Genomic DNA, 18,351 nt, shown 5'->3' on the forward strand with positions numbered 1-18,351 from the left:
GCTGCTGGGTTGTTGCCCTCCTACGGCCTCCTCCACGTCTCCTGATGTACTGGCCTGTCTCCTGGTAGCGCCTCCATGCTCTGGACACTACGCTGACAGACACAGCAAACCTTCTTGCCACAGTTCGCATTGATGTGCCATCCTGGATGAGCTGCACTACCTGAGCCACTTGTGTGGGTTGTAGACTCCGTCTCATGCTACCACTAGAGTGAGAGCACCGCCAGCATTCAAAAGTGACCAAAACATCAGCCAGGAAGCATAGGAACTGAGAAGTGGTCTGTGGTCACCACCTGCAGAATCACTCCTTTTTTGGGGGTGTCTTGCTAATTGCCTATAATTTCCACCTTTTGTCTATTCCATTTGCACAACACCATGTGAAATTTATTGTCAATCAGTGTTGCTTCCTAAGTGGACAGTTTGATTTCACAGAAGTGTGATTGACTTGGAGTTACATTGTGTTGTTTAAGTGTTCCCTTTATTTTTTTGAGCAGTGTATGTATACACATATATATATATATATATATATATATATATATATATATATATATATATATATATATATATATATTACACTACATTATATATATGTAGTGTATATATATAATACACTACATTACCAAAAGTATGTGGACACTTGCTCGTCGAACATCTCATTCCAAAATCATGGGCATTAATATGGAGTTGGTGCCCCCTTTGCTGCTATAACAGCCTCAACTCTTCTGGGAAGGCTTTCCACTAGATGTTGGATCATTGTTGAGGGGACTTGCGTCCATTCAGCCACAAGAGCAGTAGTGAAGTTGGGAACTGATGTCTCAGTCGGCATTCCAATTCATCCCAAATGTGTTTGATGGGGTTGAGGTCAGGGCTCTGTTTAGGCCTTCCACAAACCAGGAATTTACAGCTGAAACATTGCAGGGAATACTGACCGAAGACGTTCCCCACTCCCAGGCCACTGAACTTGTGTAGGGATGTGATTTGGATTGGACTGTGACATGGTTGTTTGATTTACATATTGTTGTATTTTGTCTGAAGTCACTCCCCCCCTCCTTTTCCGCAATGGATGTTTATTTTTTCTCCAGTTTACTAACTGTACACTAGGTGGCAGCATACACATGACATTTTGTGTGAACGTCATTATACCAGAGAAGAAGAAGTTAGTGCATCGGTCCAGGGTCAGAGTAGTGCAGAAGGTGTCATATGCTGAGACAGTGAAGAAAGTAGAGGATGTATCAAGGGTGAGGGATTCTGAGAGGATCCCTGTGAGTAGTAGATCTGTACCAGTACAGAGGGATACTGTAGGTCAATGAGTGATATGCTTCAGTAAGATGGTCTTCTAGCGTTCATAGCAATGCTTATCAACTGTACCGCAGAAACGGAACGCAAATCACCAAAAATAGATGTCGTGGTGGCAGCTTCAGAGAAATATTTGGGTGTATGAGATTTGACTTCAGAAGAGTTACAAGGTGTGTTGAGTGGCCGTGTCCTGTCCTCCCAAGCCATTGGCCTGGTGTAGAACCAGATAGAGTTCTAGTGGTGGAATAGGGTGGTGGGTTTTAATGAGTGTAGGGTAAAGTACTTAAGTAAAGTACTTGAGTAAAAATACTTTTAAATATTACTTATGTAATGTTTTGGGGTATCTGTACTTTACCATTTATATTTTTGACAACTTTTACTTTTAGTTCACTACATTCCTAAAGAAAATAATGTAATTTTTACTCCATACATTTTCCCTGACACCCAAAAGTACTTTTTACAATTTCAATGCTTAGCAGGACAGAAAAACGGTCCAATTCACACACTTATCATGAGAAAATCCCTGGTCATCCCTATTGCCTCTGATCTGGCGGACTCACTAAACACAAATGTTTTGTTTGTAAATCATGTCTGAGTGTTGGAGCGTGCCCCTGGCTATCCGTACATTTAAAAAACAAGAAAATGGTGCCGTCTGGTTTGTTTAATATACGGAATTTGAAATTATTTATACTTTTACTTTCCATACTTAAGTATATTTTAGCAATTACATTTACTTTTGATACTTAAGTATATTTAAAATCAAACACTTTTAGACTTTTACTCAAGTAGTTTTTTACTGGGTGACTTGAGAAATGTTCTATGAAGGTATCTTTACTTTTACTCAAGTATGACAATTGGGTACTTTTTCCACCACTTGGGCCAGTAACCGAAAGGTTGCTGGATCGAATCCCTGAGCTGACATGGTAAACATCTGTAGTTCTGCCCCTGAACAAGGCAGTTAACCCACTGTTCCCCGGTAGGCCGTCATTGAAAATAAGAATTTGTTCTTAACTGACTTGCCTAGTTAAATAAATAAAGGTTAAAAAAAATAAATTAATAAAAATTACTTACTATTGTTATTTAAAATCACTTGGAGCTGATTTCCTGGTGTTTTTACAGTCTATTATGTTTATTTGTTTTGCTCATTAAAACTTGGGGGGGGCAAATAAAACCACCCGTGTGCCGCCAGTTGGGGAACCTGGTTTATACTAAAGTCCAGTTGGGGGTGGTAATGCAACATATTGACCAAACGCCATTAAACCCCACCAAACATGGAAAAGTCCTGTTGCGCTGTGGTAGTCCGCGAACAGGAAGTTCCGGTCAGGCGTCAGCCATAATGAAAGCGGCAGAACTTGTTCTCTGAAGACGATAGCTCTTATGCCCGTTTCAAATGTTTTACTAAAAGGTATGTTATTGCACGTTTAAACTTTATAATATCGAAATAACATGTCAGGTCACAAATCCGTCCAGGTAGTATCGCGTTTGTTAATAAAGGTTTTAAGACGTTTTATTTTGTGCTAAATCTAGTGAAGAACGTGCTAAAAAATATTGTTAGTCATATAACGTTAGTTAGCTAGCTGACGTTAGACTTTGGGGTTTGTCAGAGTGAATGAATCTACATTATTTCGTTAATATAATTTCATAAAGAATCAATTGATTTGAGATTTCTGAGTTCGTTTGACATGTTTATTATTATGATGATTTTTTCCCCATATGTTCATGAGCTGGTAAAATGGCGGCGCCTCTCGGTCTGAGTCAATAGACTTGCAGGCAGTGCGGCTGCACCAGAGAGACATCTGATTTCTACATGTCACTTTAACAATATTCAGACACATTCAGTTGTTTCTATATTCATCTATAATTGTTACTGTGGTGTGAATGGGAAATACAGTCATTTTTGTGAGTGAAATAAGTAGAAAATAGTACATAGTTCTGCTTCAAACAAACTGCAAACTTGTATTAATTGTTTATTTAGTAATTTATGCATTTATCTGAATTTAGGAAGTCTACTTTATATTAACTGCACTTAGGGAGCATTATTTACAATTAAGGGCCGCTGAAAGGAAAATGGATGGCCATCCCGTCAACAAAATATATTTGACCTAAACCCTCCCTGAATACTTGCTTTTGGTCATTTTCTTCATTAAAAGAGGCCTGGTGGGTGGAGGAATAGTATTTGTTTTTGTACAAAGCCTAATCAACAATAAAATCACAGCACAGCCATTGGTTATGCAGCATTAAACAAGCTTGGGATTAACACATGCAGAGCAGGCCCGGGGCTCAGGATTGGAATAACCTTTTGCAGTGTGTAATACAGCCTAGTTGTATTTACACCATCCCAGCAACTATCTTAGAAATACAGTATAACTTCGCTCTGTGCTTCTCCCAGCATGCACTTCGTATTCTATAGACTATGGATCATTTGATTGACACCACACTAAATAGCCTATAGTCACACTTGGTATTGTGCGCCCAGCAGAGAATCAGAGATGAGGGCCATCGGCCACATTGATATATTTAAGCAATAAGGCCAGAGGGGGTTTGTTATATAGCCAATATACCATGGATAAGGGCTGTTGTAGAGGGCCTGGATACAGCCCTAATCCCTGATATATTGGACATATACCACAAACCCCTGAGGTGCCTTATTGCTATTATAAACTGGTTACCAATGTAATTAGAACAGTAAAAAGGAATGTTTTGTGGTATACGGTCTAATATACCATGGCTGTCAGCCAATCAGTGTTCAGGGCAAGAACCACCCATCAATTACAGATGACATGACCCTCTTCTGGACTAGATTAAAACAATACTCAACCCTCCCCTTGACTGATATTGAAAAAGTATAACCCTCATTTTCCTCCAGGTAACCATTCTGGACATTTAGATCCATCTCTTACATTGGGTCATTTAAAGGGTGAATTTGTCTGTTTTGAAGGAATGTTTTGTTGTCAATGCTTAGCTACCTGATCTGTTGAAATGAGAGAATTGAACAATAAAAAATATTTTATATTTTTAGAGAATATAGAAAGTGCCAGATCTGTCAAGAGAATAACTTGTTTCCATTTCTCTTTATTACTACAGACCGACTCAGATTACATCTGAGGAGGGTAACATCAACAGTGAGGACAAACCCAGCCTGCCACTCTCCTTCCACACTGAGTCCAAACCTACAGTCACTGGGTCCTGATTGTGACAGTGGAGCCCAGTTTGCACTGCAGGATCCAGAGATGGCATCAGTGAAGCTGGAGGACTGCAGTCAAACACTGGAGCTGAATGTTAACATTAAAGATGAAGAAGAGCAGGAGAAGATTAGGACAACTGTTAGTCATGGTAAGAGCAGGTTCTATCTATAAGTTATCTTCATAAATTAGACCTCCATAAGTTATGACCAGTCTATTGATAGGTTGAATTCTGTAATTCTGACATCACACATCCCTGAACAACTGGGTTATCTGGAGTGACTAAAGAAGTGAAGTAGACAAACTGCCAGTGTTTTAAAGTTCTTTGAAATTAGTCTGTGTAGTTACTAACCCTTGTGATAGTGAGTGGACGATGATTATGGATAATTATTTTCACTCCTTTTGCCTTCGACTGTTACCAGGGTTCGGGTCAATTCCAGATATTTTGGGAAATACACTGAAATTCCAATTATTTAATGCTTTTCATTTAGGAAAATGTGGAATTGGAATTTGGTTTACTTTCTGAATTGACTGTTATTTAAATGGAATTGACCCCAACCCTGACTGTTACCCACTTTTAGAGTAGTTTTATTCCCCTGTATTGTACAGCCTACTGGTATGAATACATATGTCACCTGGTACAGACAGAAGAGGACCGGCCACCCCTTTGGGCCTGGTTCCTCTCTGTTTCTTCCTTCTAGGGAGTTTTTTTTTCTAACCACTGTGCTTCTACATCTGCATTGCTTGCTCTTTGGGGTTTTTGTCTGGGTTTCTGTAAAGCACTTATACATGTCACATTTATTTTATGAAACCCTTTTTACATCAGCAGTTGTCACAAAGTTCTTTACAGAAATCCAGCCTAAAACCCCAAAGAGCAACCTATGCAGATGTAGCTTCATAAAATACATTTGACATGAAAATCACACCAACAGACTGGTTCTTCTGATATTGTTCACACAGGAGACCATGTTGAGACATTCTCTACATCCAGAGAGCAACAGCAGGAAGATCACAGAGCTAACCACTGCCCACATTGTGAGGAGATTTTCCCAATTCTATCAAAGCTAAAATTACACCTAAAAATACACACTGGAGAGAATCTGTATTCCTGTACTGACTGTGGGAAGAGCTTCACAACATCAAGGGCTCTGAAACTTCATCAGAGAGTGCACACTGGAGAGAAGCCTTACTACTGCTCGTACTGTGGAAAATGTTTTACAACATCATCTGAGCTAACAGTTCATCAGAGAACACACACTGGAGAAAAGCCTTACATCTGCTCTGACTGTGGGAAGAGTTTCTCCCACCTGTGTAACTTTAAAGCACACCAACGTATACATTCAGGAGAGAAGCCATACTCCTGCTCTGACTGTGGGAAAAGTTTCTCCCGATTGTATACCTTAAAGTCACATGGGCGTACCCATACAGGAAAGAAGCCTTACTCCTGTTCTGACTGTGGGAAGAGTTTTTCCCACCAGGGTAGCTTTAAAGCACACCAACGTATACACACAGGAGAGAAGCCATACTCTTGCTTTGACTGTGGGAAGAGTTTCTCTCAACAGAGCAACTTAAAAACACACCAACGTATACACACAGGAGAGAAGCCTTACTACTGCTCTGACTGTGGGAAGAGTTTCTCTCAAGAGAGCAACTTAAAAACACACCAACGTATACATAAAGGAGAGAAGCCTCGTCACTTCTCTCAGACCAGCTGAGATTTAAATGCAGTGATAGAGTGATTTTAATCTCATTGCTTGACTTGGACTGAAATAGGTGCCGGTACTGTTTTTATTTAGCTCCAGGACCTCCACAATAATTTTGAGCTAATCTATAACAGGAACAGGAGCTCAAGCAGTAGAACATTTGAGGGCCTGGTACTCCGCTCCGGTAAGTTCCTGCCCAAGTCAAGCGCCGGTACTCACAACATGTATCAGATAGAGATGGTGTGATGACCACTTTTCACCACTAGTTTGGGGGGATTATTTTACAACTTTATTTAATGAGACACAGTTTATGAAATGAATACATGTGTTTATTAAATTGTCTTTTAAAACTAGATGAGTTATTTTAGTTACTGATCATGAATGTGTTTGGATAATTGCATCCAGTGGCGTTACTAGTCCTGGGCTTTCGGGGCAATAGCCCCGGATGTTTTAGGCCCCAAACTTTGGATGGTAAAAAAAATATATACTGTGTATCCGTAAAGTATTCAGACCCCTTCCCTTTTTCATATTTTTTTTTACATCCTTATTCTAAAATGTATAGTTACATTTTTGCAAATGTATTAAAAATAAAACTGAAACCTTATTTACATAAGTATTCAGACCCTTTTCTATGAGACTTGAAATTGAGCTCAGGTGCATCCCTTTTCCATTGATTATCTTTGAGATGATTGGAGGCCACCTGTGGTAAAATCAATTGATCGGACATGATTTGGAAATAAACACCTGTCTATAGTGGTCCCACAGTTGACAGTGCATGTCAGAGCAAAAACCAAGCCATGAGGTCAAATTAATTGTCAGTAGATCCTGAAACACGATTGCGTTGATGCATAGATCTGGGGAAGGGTACCAAAACCTCTCTGCAGCATTGAAGGTAACCAAGAACACAGAGGCCTCCATCATTCTTCAATGGAAGAAGTTTGGAACCACCACGACTCTTCCTAGAGTTGGTCGCCCGTCCAAATTGAGCAATCGGGGGAGAAGGGCCTTGGTCAGGAAGGTGAGCAAGAACCCGATGGTCACTCTGACAGAGCTCCAGAGTTTCTCTGTGTAGATGGGATAATCTTCCAGAAGGACAACCATCTCTGCAGCACTCCACCATTCAGGCCTTTATGGTAGAGTGGCCAGACGGAAGCCACTTTTCAGTTAAAGGTACATGACAGTCCGCTTGGAGTTTGCCAAAAGGCACCTAAAGGACTTTCTGACCATGAGAAACAAGATTCTCTGGTCTGATGAAACCAAGATTGAACTCTTTGGCCTGAATGCCAAGTGTCACGTCTGGAGGAAACCTGTCACCATCCCTACGGTAAATCATGGTGGTAGCAGCATCATGCTGTGGGGATGTTTTTCAGCGGCAGGGATTGGGAGACTAGTCAAGATTTAGGGAAAGGTGAACGGAACAAAGTACAGAGAGATCCTTGACGAAAACCTGCTCCAGAGTGCTCAGGACCTCAGACTGAGGTGAAGGTTCACCTTCCAACAGGACAACGACCCTAAGCACACAGCCAAGGCAATGCAGGAGTGACTTCAGGACAAGTCTCAATGTCCTTGAGTGGCCCAGCCAGAGCCCGGACTTGAACCCAAATGAACATCTCTGAAGAGACCTGAAAGTAGCTGTGCAGCGACGCTCCCCATCCAACCTGACAGAGTTTGAGAGGATCTGCAGAGAAGAATGGGAGAAACTCCTCAAATACAGGTTTGCCAAGCTTGTAGCATCATACCCAAGAAGACTCGGGTCTGTAATCACTGCCAAACGTGCTTCAACAAAGTACTAAGTAAAGGGTCTGAATACTCATGTAAATGTAATATTTGAGTTTTTAAACAAAAATACATCTAAAACCTGTTTTTGCTTTGTGTCGATTGATGAGGGGGTAAAAAACTGGCCAGTAACCAGGAAAGCGCCTCATCCATCCACCACCACTACCAAACCTTGAACCAGCTGCTAAAAAAGGTAGCGAATCAGGAGAAAAGGATAATAAAATGTATTCAGACCTGGAAATAGGAGTTTCCTTTCACGTGATACAGAGAGAGAACTAATGTACAGGATTTCCCATTTGCACGTAAGTTGTTGAATAGTTTAAACTGTTGTAGCGGATGTTGATTTTTAGCAACCCATTATTGACTGACAGGTTCAGGTTGTCCAACTACACTGAAGAAAAGTATAAAACGCAACATGTAAAGTGTTGGTCCCACGTTTCATGAGCTGAAATAAAACATCCCAGAAATGTTCCAAATACATTAAAAGCTTATTTCTCTCAAATGTTGTGCACAAATTTGTTTACATCCCTGTTAATGAGCGTTTCTCCTTTGCCATGATAATCCATCCACAGGTGTGGCATATCAAGAAGCTGATTAAACAGAATGATCATTACACATGTGCACCTTGTGCTTTGGACAATAAAAGGCCACTTTATTAAAATGTGCAGTTTTGTCACAATGCCACAGATGTCTCAAGGTTTGTGGTTGGCTTGTTGACTGCAAGAATGTCCACCAGAGCTATTGGCAGATAATTTTATGTTAATTTCTCTACCATAAGCTGCCTCCAACTTTGGTGTGAAAAGTGCAAATCAGTCCCAGAACAACAGCAAAGGACCTTGTGAAGATGCTGGAGGAAACGGGTACAAAAGTATCTATTTCCACAGTAAAAAGAGTCCTATATCGACATAACCTGAAAGGCCGCTCAGCAAGGAAGAAGCCACTGCTCCAAAACCGCCATAAAAAAGCCAGACTACGGTTTGCAACTGCAAATGGGGACAAAGATGGTACTTTTTGGAGAAACGTCCTCTGATCTGATGAAACAAAAACAGAACTGTTTGGCCATAATGACCATCGTTATGTTTGGAGGAAAAAGGGTGAGGCTTGCAAGCTGAAGAACACCATCCAAACCGTGAAGCACAGGGGTGGCAGCATCATGTTGTGGGGGTGCTTTGCTGCAGGAGGGACTGCTGCACTTCACAAAATATATGGCATCATGAGGAAGTAAAATTATGTGGATATATTGAAGCAACATCTCAAGACATCAGTCAGGAAGTTAAAGCTTGGTCGCAAATGGTTCTTCCAAATGGACAATGACCCCAAGCATACTTCCAAATTTGTTGGCAAATGGCTTAAGGACAACAAAGTCAAGGTATTGGAGTGGCCATCACAAAGCCCTGACCTCAAGCCTATAGAACATTTGTGCAGAACTGAAAAAGCGTGTGTGAGCAAGGAGGCCTACAAACCTGACTCAATTACACAAGCTCTGTCAGGAGGAATGGGCCAAAATTCAGCCAACTTATTGTGGGAAGCTTGTGGAAGGCTACCTAAAACGTTTGACCCAAGTGAAACAATTTAAAGGCAATGCTACCAAATACTAATTGAGTGCATGTAAACTTCTGACCCATTGGAAATGTGATGAAAGAAATAAAATATTAAATAAATCATTATCTCTGCTATTATTCTGACATTTCACATTCTTAAAATAAAGTGGTGATCCTAATTGACCTAAGACGGGAATTTTTTACCAGGATTAAATGTCAGGAATTGAGTTCCAATATATTTGGCTAAGGTGTATGTGAACTTCCGACTTCAACTATATATATATATATCTATCTATATATATAAAGTCGGGAAACAGGAAGTTCCGGGCAGGCTCCAGACACAATGAAGTCTGCGGAACTGTGCTCTGAAGACGATAGCGCGTGTGTCCGTTTCAAAAGTATTACTAAAGGTATGTAATAGCACGTTTAAACTTTCTAATATCGAAAGAACATGTCGTAACATGTTAGGTAATAAATCCGTCAAGGTATTATCGCGTTTGTTAAAGGTTTTATGACGTGTTATTTTTGTGATAAACATAGTGAGGATAGAACGTGATTAAAAACGATTTTATCTAGCTAGTTAAGTTTAGACTTTGGGGTTTGTCAGAGTGAATGAATGTACATTATTTCGTCAATGTAATTTCATAAAGAATCAATTGATTTGACATGTATTTTATATATGTTAATGAGCTGGTAAAATGGCGGCGCCTCTCGGTCTGAGTCAATAGACTTGCAGGCAGTGCGGCTGCACCAGAGAGACTTTCAGGGTTTCAGGGTTGTTTTACTGTTTAGAAGCAGAATGTCATGTACATCTGATTTCTACATGTCACTGTAACAACATTCAGACTCATTCAGTTTCTATATTTATCTATAATTGTTACTATGGTGTGAATGGGAAATACAATCGGTTGCGAGTGAAATAGTGGAAAATATTACATAGTGCTGCTTCAAACTGCAACGTTGTATTAATTGTTTATTTCGTAATTTATGCATTAACGTGATTTGGGTAAGTCTGCTATAGCTTAACTGCACGTAGAGTGAACATTTTTAATAAGGGTTACATGGAGAAAAATCGATATCTGAAAGGAAAATGGAGGCCGTCCTGTCAGCAAAATATATTAGACATAAACCCTCCCGGAACGCTTGAAAAAAAAAAAGACGCCCCCTCTATACCCCAAAATAATAATTAAAACAAAGTGGATAGTAGAGAACATGTCTACCGTTTACCCTCACTTCTTGGACAGACCAGAGCCTTTAGATATGCAATTTTAGAAACTGTTCTTCGTCCTGTAAGCATTGCATGCAACGCAGGAATGTTGATAGCGTACAGTGCTGCGGGCCAGAAGGTTGTGGGTTCGCAGACCACCGTGAACAAGAGTAGGGGTGGATACATATATTTTATGGTAAAATCATTCCATTAATCTATCGTCGTATTTGCAGGTCTGAGGGGGGGAAAAGCATTTTATAAACATTTCATGCAAGTCTACGTCATTTTACGTATCAGCCAAATATGTTTTATTTCCACACAGGCTAAGAATGGAGAGATGCCTATGTGTTCATCTTATATTTCTCCAATGCCAAATCAATGTGTCTCATTTACAACGAAACTGTCCCTGTTTGCAAATAACTAAATCTGAGACCATCTGACATGATTGGTTGGCGGTAGGTAGGGGCGGGAGGTCCAGTATAAACACAAACTCACTTCCTTGACAACAGCACTGCTCCGTTAAGCGTAAGAAGTATAAAATGCCGGATGTATGCGGAAGATGCATCTGTAGTAAATGCTGTATGGCCACTTCAGATATCGGATTGACCATCCAGTCTTTTAGCAGAGAAATGTAAATCTCTCACTGCTGGCTGCTCTCATTCTGTCTATAACCCAACAAGTATTTCCCTAAAAGCTGTCTGGGTTTAAACATCTTCTATTGTACAGAAACTAAATAGCTTAATCAATTGATAGTGACAGAATTAGATCACTTCCTAAGAAAAGTCATTTGTTTTGTCTCCTGGGCTATAGAAGGTTATATCCACCCAGTTTATAAAGCCTAATAAGCAACTAATTGTAAAACACTGAGAAATATTAACATTTCATCAATTACAGATGACATGACCCTCTTCTGGACTAGATTAAAACAATACTCAACCCTACCCTTGAGTGATATTGAAAAAGTATAACCCTAATTTTCCTCCAGGTAACCATTCTGGACATTTAGATCCATCTCTTACTTTGGGTCATTTAAAGTCTGAACTTTCTGTCTAATGTTTTGAATGAATGTTTTGTTGTTAATGTTTAACTACCTGATCTATTGAAATGAGAGAATTGAACAACAAAAAAGATAATACATTTTTGGAGGACAAAGAAAGCGCCAGAACTGTCAAGATTGTTTTCTGTTTGTCTTTATTACTACAGGCCGACTCAGATTAAGTCTGAGGGCGGTAACATCAACAGTGAGGACAAACCCAGCCTGCCTCTCTCCTTCCACACTGAGTCCAAACCTACAGTCACTGGGTCCTGATTGTGACAGTGGAGCCCAGTTTGCACCGCAGGATCCAGAGATGGCATCAGTGAAGCTGGAAGACTGCAGTCAAACACTGGAGCTGAATGTCAACATTAAAGATGAAGAAGAGGATGAGGAGATTGGGAAATCTGTTTCTCATGGTAACAGCAGGTTCCTCATAAATTAGACTGGGTCATAAGTAGAGGTCGACCGATTATGATTTTTTTTAAACATAAAAAAAATATATATATACAGTGGGGAGAACAAGTATTTGATACACTGCCGATTTTGAAGGTTTTCCTACTTACAAAGCATGTAGAGGTCTGTAATTTTTATCATAGGTACACTTCAACTGTGAGAGACGGAATCTAAAACAAAAATCCAGAAAATCACATTGTATGATTTTTAAGTAATTAATTTGCATTTTATTGCATGACATAAGTATTTGATACATCAGAAAAGCAGAACTTAATATTTGGTACAGAAACCTTTGTTTGCAATTACAAAGATCATACGTTTCCTGTAGTTATTGACCAGGTTTGCACACACTGCAGCAGGGATTTTGGCCCACTCCTCCATACATACCTTCTCCAGATCCTTCAGGTTTCGGGGCTGTCGGTGGGCAATACGGACGTTCAGCTCCCTCCAAAGATTTTCTATTGGGTTCAGGTCTGGAGACTGGCTAGGCCACTCCAGGACCTTGAGATGCTTCTTACGGAGCCACTCCTTAGTTGCCCTGGCTGTGTGTTTCGGGTCGTTGTCATGCTGGAAGATCCAGCCACGACCCATCTTCAATGCTCTTACTGAGGGAAGGAGGTTTTTGGCCAAGATCTCGCGATACATGGCCCTATCCATCCTCCCCTCAATACGGTGCAGTCGTCCTGTCCCCTTTGCAGAAAAGCATCCCCAAAGAATTATGTTTCCACCTCCATGCTTCACGGTTGGGAGGGTGTTCTTGGGGTTGTACTCAACCTTCTTCTTCCTCCAAACACGGCGAGTGGAGTTTAGACCAAAAAGCTCTATTTTTGTCTCATCAGACCACATGACCTTCTCCCATTCCTCCTCTGGATCATCCAGATGGTCATTGGCAAACTTCAGACGGGCCTGGACATGCGCTGGCTTGAGCAGGGGGACCTTGCGTGCGCTGCAGGATTTCAATCCATGACAGCGTAGTGTGTTACTAATGGTTTTCTTTGAGACTGTGGTCCCAGCTCTCTTCAGGTCATTGACCAGGTCCTGCCGTGTAGTTCTGGGCTGATCCCTCACCTTCCTTATGATCATTGATGCCCCACGAGGTGAGATCTTGCATGGAGCCCCAGACCGAGGGTGATTGACCGTCATCTTGAACATCTTCCATTTTCTAATAATTGCGCCAACAGTTGTTGCCTTCTCACCAAGCTGCTTGCCTATTGTCCTGTAGCCCATCCCAGCCTTGTGCAGGTCTACAATTTTATCCCTGATGTCCTTACACAGCTCTCTGGTCTTGGCCATTGTGGAGAGATTGGAGTCTGTTTGATTGAGTGTGTGTACAGGTGTCTTTTATACAGGTAACAAGTTCAAACAGGTGCAGTTAATACAGGTAATGAGTGGAGAACAGGAGGGCTTCTAAAAGAAAAACTAACAGGTCTGTGAGAGCCGGAATTCTTACTGGTTTGTAGGTGATCAAATACTTATGTCACGCAATAAAATGCAATTTAATTACTTAAAAATCATACAATGTGATTTTCTGGATTTTTGTTTTAGATTCCGTCTCTCACAGTTGAAGTGTACCTATGATAAAAATTACAGACCTCTACATGCTTTGGAAGTAGGAAAACCTTCAAAATCGGCAGTGTATCAAATACTTGTTCTCCCCACTGTATATATATATATATCATACACACACACACATTTTTGTAATAATGACAATTGCAACAATACTGAATGAACAATGAACACTTTTATTTTAACTTAATATAATACAAAAATACACACACACGCACACAGCTCTGAAGTGACAATGATACTGAAGAGTCTGCTTAGGAGACAAATACTCTCAACTGTTTGAATAAAACTAGAGTTTAAGTTACCTGTGATGAATGTTGAAAACAAAAACTTTAATTTCTATATGCAGGAAATCCTATTTTAATAATGGGCATGGTAAGAATTGACAACCAAAGTGCGAGTCATAATTCCCATGACACATTCTAGCAAAATCTGAAAAGTGGTTTATTTTTAGATTCACTTAAAATAAGGTCTGTGTTTCGTGTAGGCTTACATCACCGTGCCAGTTTATAACTGTGTAGATATCCATAGGACAAGGTAACTATGATCAATATTGGCTAAATATAAGCGAAGATACATTTTTTTGTAGAGTGGATTTATGAAAATATGTTGACAAACGTTACCTTATCCTAGTGAGATTTACACGGGTATCAAAACGTCGAGGCGGTTTAAGCCTGCACGAAACACAGACCTTATTTGAAGTAGATCAAGACATTCTCTATGGAAGACATGAACGGTAAAATAACGAAGGAACCCCTTTCAAGTTCAGCCGCAAGTTATTACAGGAATTATAACGCGTCGACTATTTCTCTTTAAACCATATACCTTTGACTAATCCGGAAACTATCACCTCGAAAACAAAACGTTTATTCCGTTCCGTATTTTATCTAACGTGTGGCATCCATGAGTCTAAATATTCCTGTTACATTGCACAACCTTCAATGTTGTCATATTTACGTAAAATTCTGGCAAATTAGTTCGCAAAGAGCCAGGCGGCCCAAACTGTTGCATATTCCCTGACTGCGTGCAATGAACGCAAGAGAAATGACACAATTTGACCTGGTTAATATTGCCTGATAACCTGGATTTCTTTTAGCTAAATATGCAGGTTTAAAAATATATACTTGTGTATTGATTTTAAGAAAGGCATTGATGTTTATGGTTAAGTACACATTGGAGCAATGACAGTCATTGATTGATTGTTTTTTATAAGATAAGTTTAATGCTAGCTAGCAACTTACCTTAGCTTACTGCATTCGCTAACAGGCAGGCTCCTCGTGGAGTGCAATGTAATCAGGTGTTAGAGCATTGGACTAGTTAACTGTAAGGTTGTAAGATTGGATCCCCCGAGCTGACAAGGTTAAAAATCTGTCGTTCTGCCTCATTGCTCGTGTTTCTTGGCCCAAGCAAGTCTCTTCTTCTTATCGGTGTCCTTTAGTAGTGGTTTATTTGCATCAATTTGACCATGAAGGCCTGATTCACGCTGTCTCCTCTGAACAGTTGATGTTGAGATGTCTGTTACTTGAACTCTGTGAAGCATTTATTTGGGCTGCAATCTGAGGTGGAGTTATTCTAATGAACTTATCCTCTGCAGCAGAGGTAACTCTGGGTCTTCCTTTCCTGTGGTTGTCCTCATGAGAGACAATTTCATCATTGCACTTGATGGTTTTTGCCACTGCACTTGAAGAAACTTTAAAAGTTCTTGAAATGTTCCGTATTGACTGACCTTCATGTCTTAAAGTAATGATGGACTGTCATTTCTCTTTGCTTATTTGAGCTGTTTTTGTCATAATATGGACTTGGTATTTACCAAATAGGGCTCTTCTGTATACCACCCCTACCTTGTCACAACACAGGTGATTGGCTTAAATGCATTAAGAAGGAAAGAAATTCCACAAATAAATTTTTAACACAGCACACCTGTTAATTGAAATGCATTCCAGGTGACTTCCTCATTAAGCTGGTTGAGAGAATGCAAAGCTTTCATCAAGGCAAAGGGTGGCTACTTTGAAAAATATATTTTTGATGTCTTCACTATTATTCTACAATGTAGAAATAGTAAAAATAAAGAAAAACCCTGGAAGGAGTAGGTGTCCAATCTTTTGACTGGTACTGTATATCACACCAACTGACTGGTTCTTCTGATGTTTACACAGGAGACCGTGTTGAGACATGCTCTACATCCAGAGAGACACAGCAGGAAGATCACAGAGCTAAGAGGTCTCACCACTGCCCACATTGTGAGGAGAATTTTCCAATTCAATTAAAGCTAAAAGTACACTTAAAAATACACACAGGAGACAATCTGTATTCCTGTACTGACTGTGGGAAGAGATTCACAACATCAAGGGCTCTGACACTTCATCAGAGAGTGCACACAGGAGAGAAGCCTTACTCCTGCTCGTACTGTGGAAAATGCTTCACAACATCATCTGAGTTAACAGTTCATCAGAGAACACACACTGGAGAAAAGCCTTATATCTGCTCTGACTGTGGGAAGAGTTTCTCCCACCTGTGTAACTTTAAAGCACACCAACGTATACATGCAGGAGAGAAGCCGTTCTCCTGCTCTGACTGTGGGAAGAGTTTCTCTCAACAGAACCATTTAAAATCACACCAACGTATACACACAGGAGAGAAGCCTTACTTCTGCTCTGACTGTAGGAAGAGTTTCTCCCACCTGTGTAACTTTAAAGCACACCAACGTATACATGCAGGAGAGAAGCCGTTCTCCTGCTCTGACTGTGGGAAGAGTTTCTCTCAACAGAACCATTTAAAATCACACCAACGTATACACACAGGAGAGAAGCCTTACTACTGCTCTGACTGTGGGAAGAGTTTCTCTCGATTGGATACCTTAAAATCACATGAACGTATACATACAGGAACGAAGCGTTACTACTGCTCTGACTGTAGGAAGAGTTTCTCCCACCAGGTTATCTTAAAAAAACACCAACGTCTACACACAGGAGAGAAGCCTTACTCCTGCTGTGACTGTGGAAAATGCTTCACAACATCATCTGATCTAAAAGTTCACCAGAGAACACACACTGGAGAAAAGCCTTACATCTGCTCTGACTGTGGGAAGAGTTTCTCTCAACAGAACCATTTAAAAACACACCAACGTATACACACAGGAGAGAAGCCTTACTACTGCTCTGTCTGTGAGAAGAGTTTCTCTCAAGAGAGCAACTTAAAAACACACCAACGTATACACACAGGAGAGAAGCCTTACTACTGCTCTGACTGTGGGAAGAGTTACTCTCAAGAGAGCAACTTAAAAACACACCAACGTCAACATAAAGGAGAGATACCTCATCAGTTCTCTCAGACCGGATAAGATTAAAATCACTCCATCACTCAGTTTTCATCTCATTGCTTGACTTGGACTGAAATAGGTGCCAGTACTGTTTTATAGTTAGCTTCCACCACATACATCATTCATAAGTAAATTATCTGTAATAAAATATGAATTGGTATGTGTTATTGACTGACATGTGAACTTAAACTTCATTGTGTTCTGTGACATTTTAATCACTGCGTTTTAGAGATGATCTCTTTATCTATGTATGTTTCTGTTGTGAGGTTAACACACCTCTAGCAGATTGAATTAGTCTGTCATAGGTTGTTATTCTATTTGTATTATACGGTCATTCATCAGTTCTGCCCCACAAAGGAAAATGTCAAACTCACTGATGTACTTTCTGCAGATTCAGGATGTTATAGTTTCCATGTTGTTGGAGAGTCAGTACACTTAAAATAAGAATTAACAAATTGCATCTGTCAATAGTTCTTTTTTTTACTTCTACAGAATTTTCAGTTTCAGATAAGTATTTTTAACTATTGGACAAGTAAAAAGATAATGTCAAGCCCTGACATACTTAAGAAGTTGCAAACTGCACTATATATACTAAAGTATGTGGACACCCCTTCAAATTAGTGGATTCGGCTATTTCAGCCACAACCGTTGCTGACAGGTTTATAAAATCGAGCACACCGCCATGCAATCTCCATAGACAAACACCGGCAGTAAAATGGCCTTACTGAAGAGCTCAGTTACTTTCAAAGTGGCACCGTCATAGGATGCTACCTTTCCAACAAGTCAGTTCGTCAAATTTCTGCCGTGCTAGAGCTGGCCCGGTCAACTGTAACTGCTGTTATTGTGAAGTGGAAACGTCTACGAGCAACAAGGTCTCAGCCGCAAAGTGGTAGTGCATAAAAATCATCTGTCCTCGGTTGCAACACTCACTACCGAGTTCCAAACTGCCTCTGGAAGCAATGTCAGCACAAGAACTGTTTGGAGCTTCATGAAATGGGTTTCCATGGCCAAACAGCCACACACAAGCCTAAGATCACCATGCACAATGCTAAGCGTCGGCTGGAGTGGTGTAAAGCTCGCCGCCATTGGACTCTGGAGCAGTGGAAACGCGTTCTCTAGAATGATAAATCACGCCTTACCATCTGGCAGTCCGACGGACGAATCTGGGTTTGGCAGATGCTAGGAGAACGCTACCTGCCCGAATACATAGTGCCAACTGTAAAGTTTGGGGGAGGAGGAATAATGGTCTGGGGCTGTTTTTCATGGTTTGGGCAA

General features: G+C 40.4%; 1 protein-coding gene across 4 annotated transcripts in view; it reads left to right on the forward strand.

The window, feature by feature from the left end:
• LOC139533057 (zinc finger protein 135-like) overlaps positions 1 to 17,551 on the forward strand; it is a 545,377-nt gene extending 527,826 nt beyond the window's left edge. The window contains exons 1-3 of one of the 4 annotated variants that reach the window (XM_071331275.1): positions 2,587 to 2,698; positions 4,388 to 4,626; positions 5,436 to 6,531. In XM_071331275.1, coding sequence (XP_071187376.1) covers positions 4,524 to 4,626; positions 5,436 to 6,190 — 858 coding nt within the window. In that variant the 5' untranslated portion in view covers positions 2,587 to 2,698; positions 4,388 to 4,523 and the 3' untranslated portion in view covers positions 6,191 to 6,531. Of the gene's footprint in view, positions 1 to 2,586; positions 2,699 to 4,387; positions 4,627 to 5,435; positions 6,532 to 9,809; positions 9,906 to 11,905; positions 12,155 to 15,913 lie in introns of those variants that run through there. The other 3 variants (XM_071331272.1, XM_071331273.1, XM_071331274.1) reach the window with 3 other exon arrangements.
• Positions 17,552 to 18,351: the final 800 nt, after the last annotated feature.

This window comes from Salvelinus alpinus, chromosome 10 (genome assembly GCF_045679555.1).
Source record: "Salvelinus alpinus chromosome 10, SLU_Salpinus.1, whole genome shotgun sequence".
NCBI classification, from domain to species: domain Eukaryota; kingdom Metazoa; phylum Chordata; class Actinopteri; order Salmoniformes; family Salmonidae; genus Salvelinus; species Salvelinus alpinus.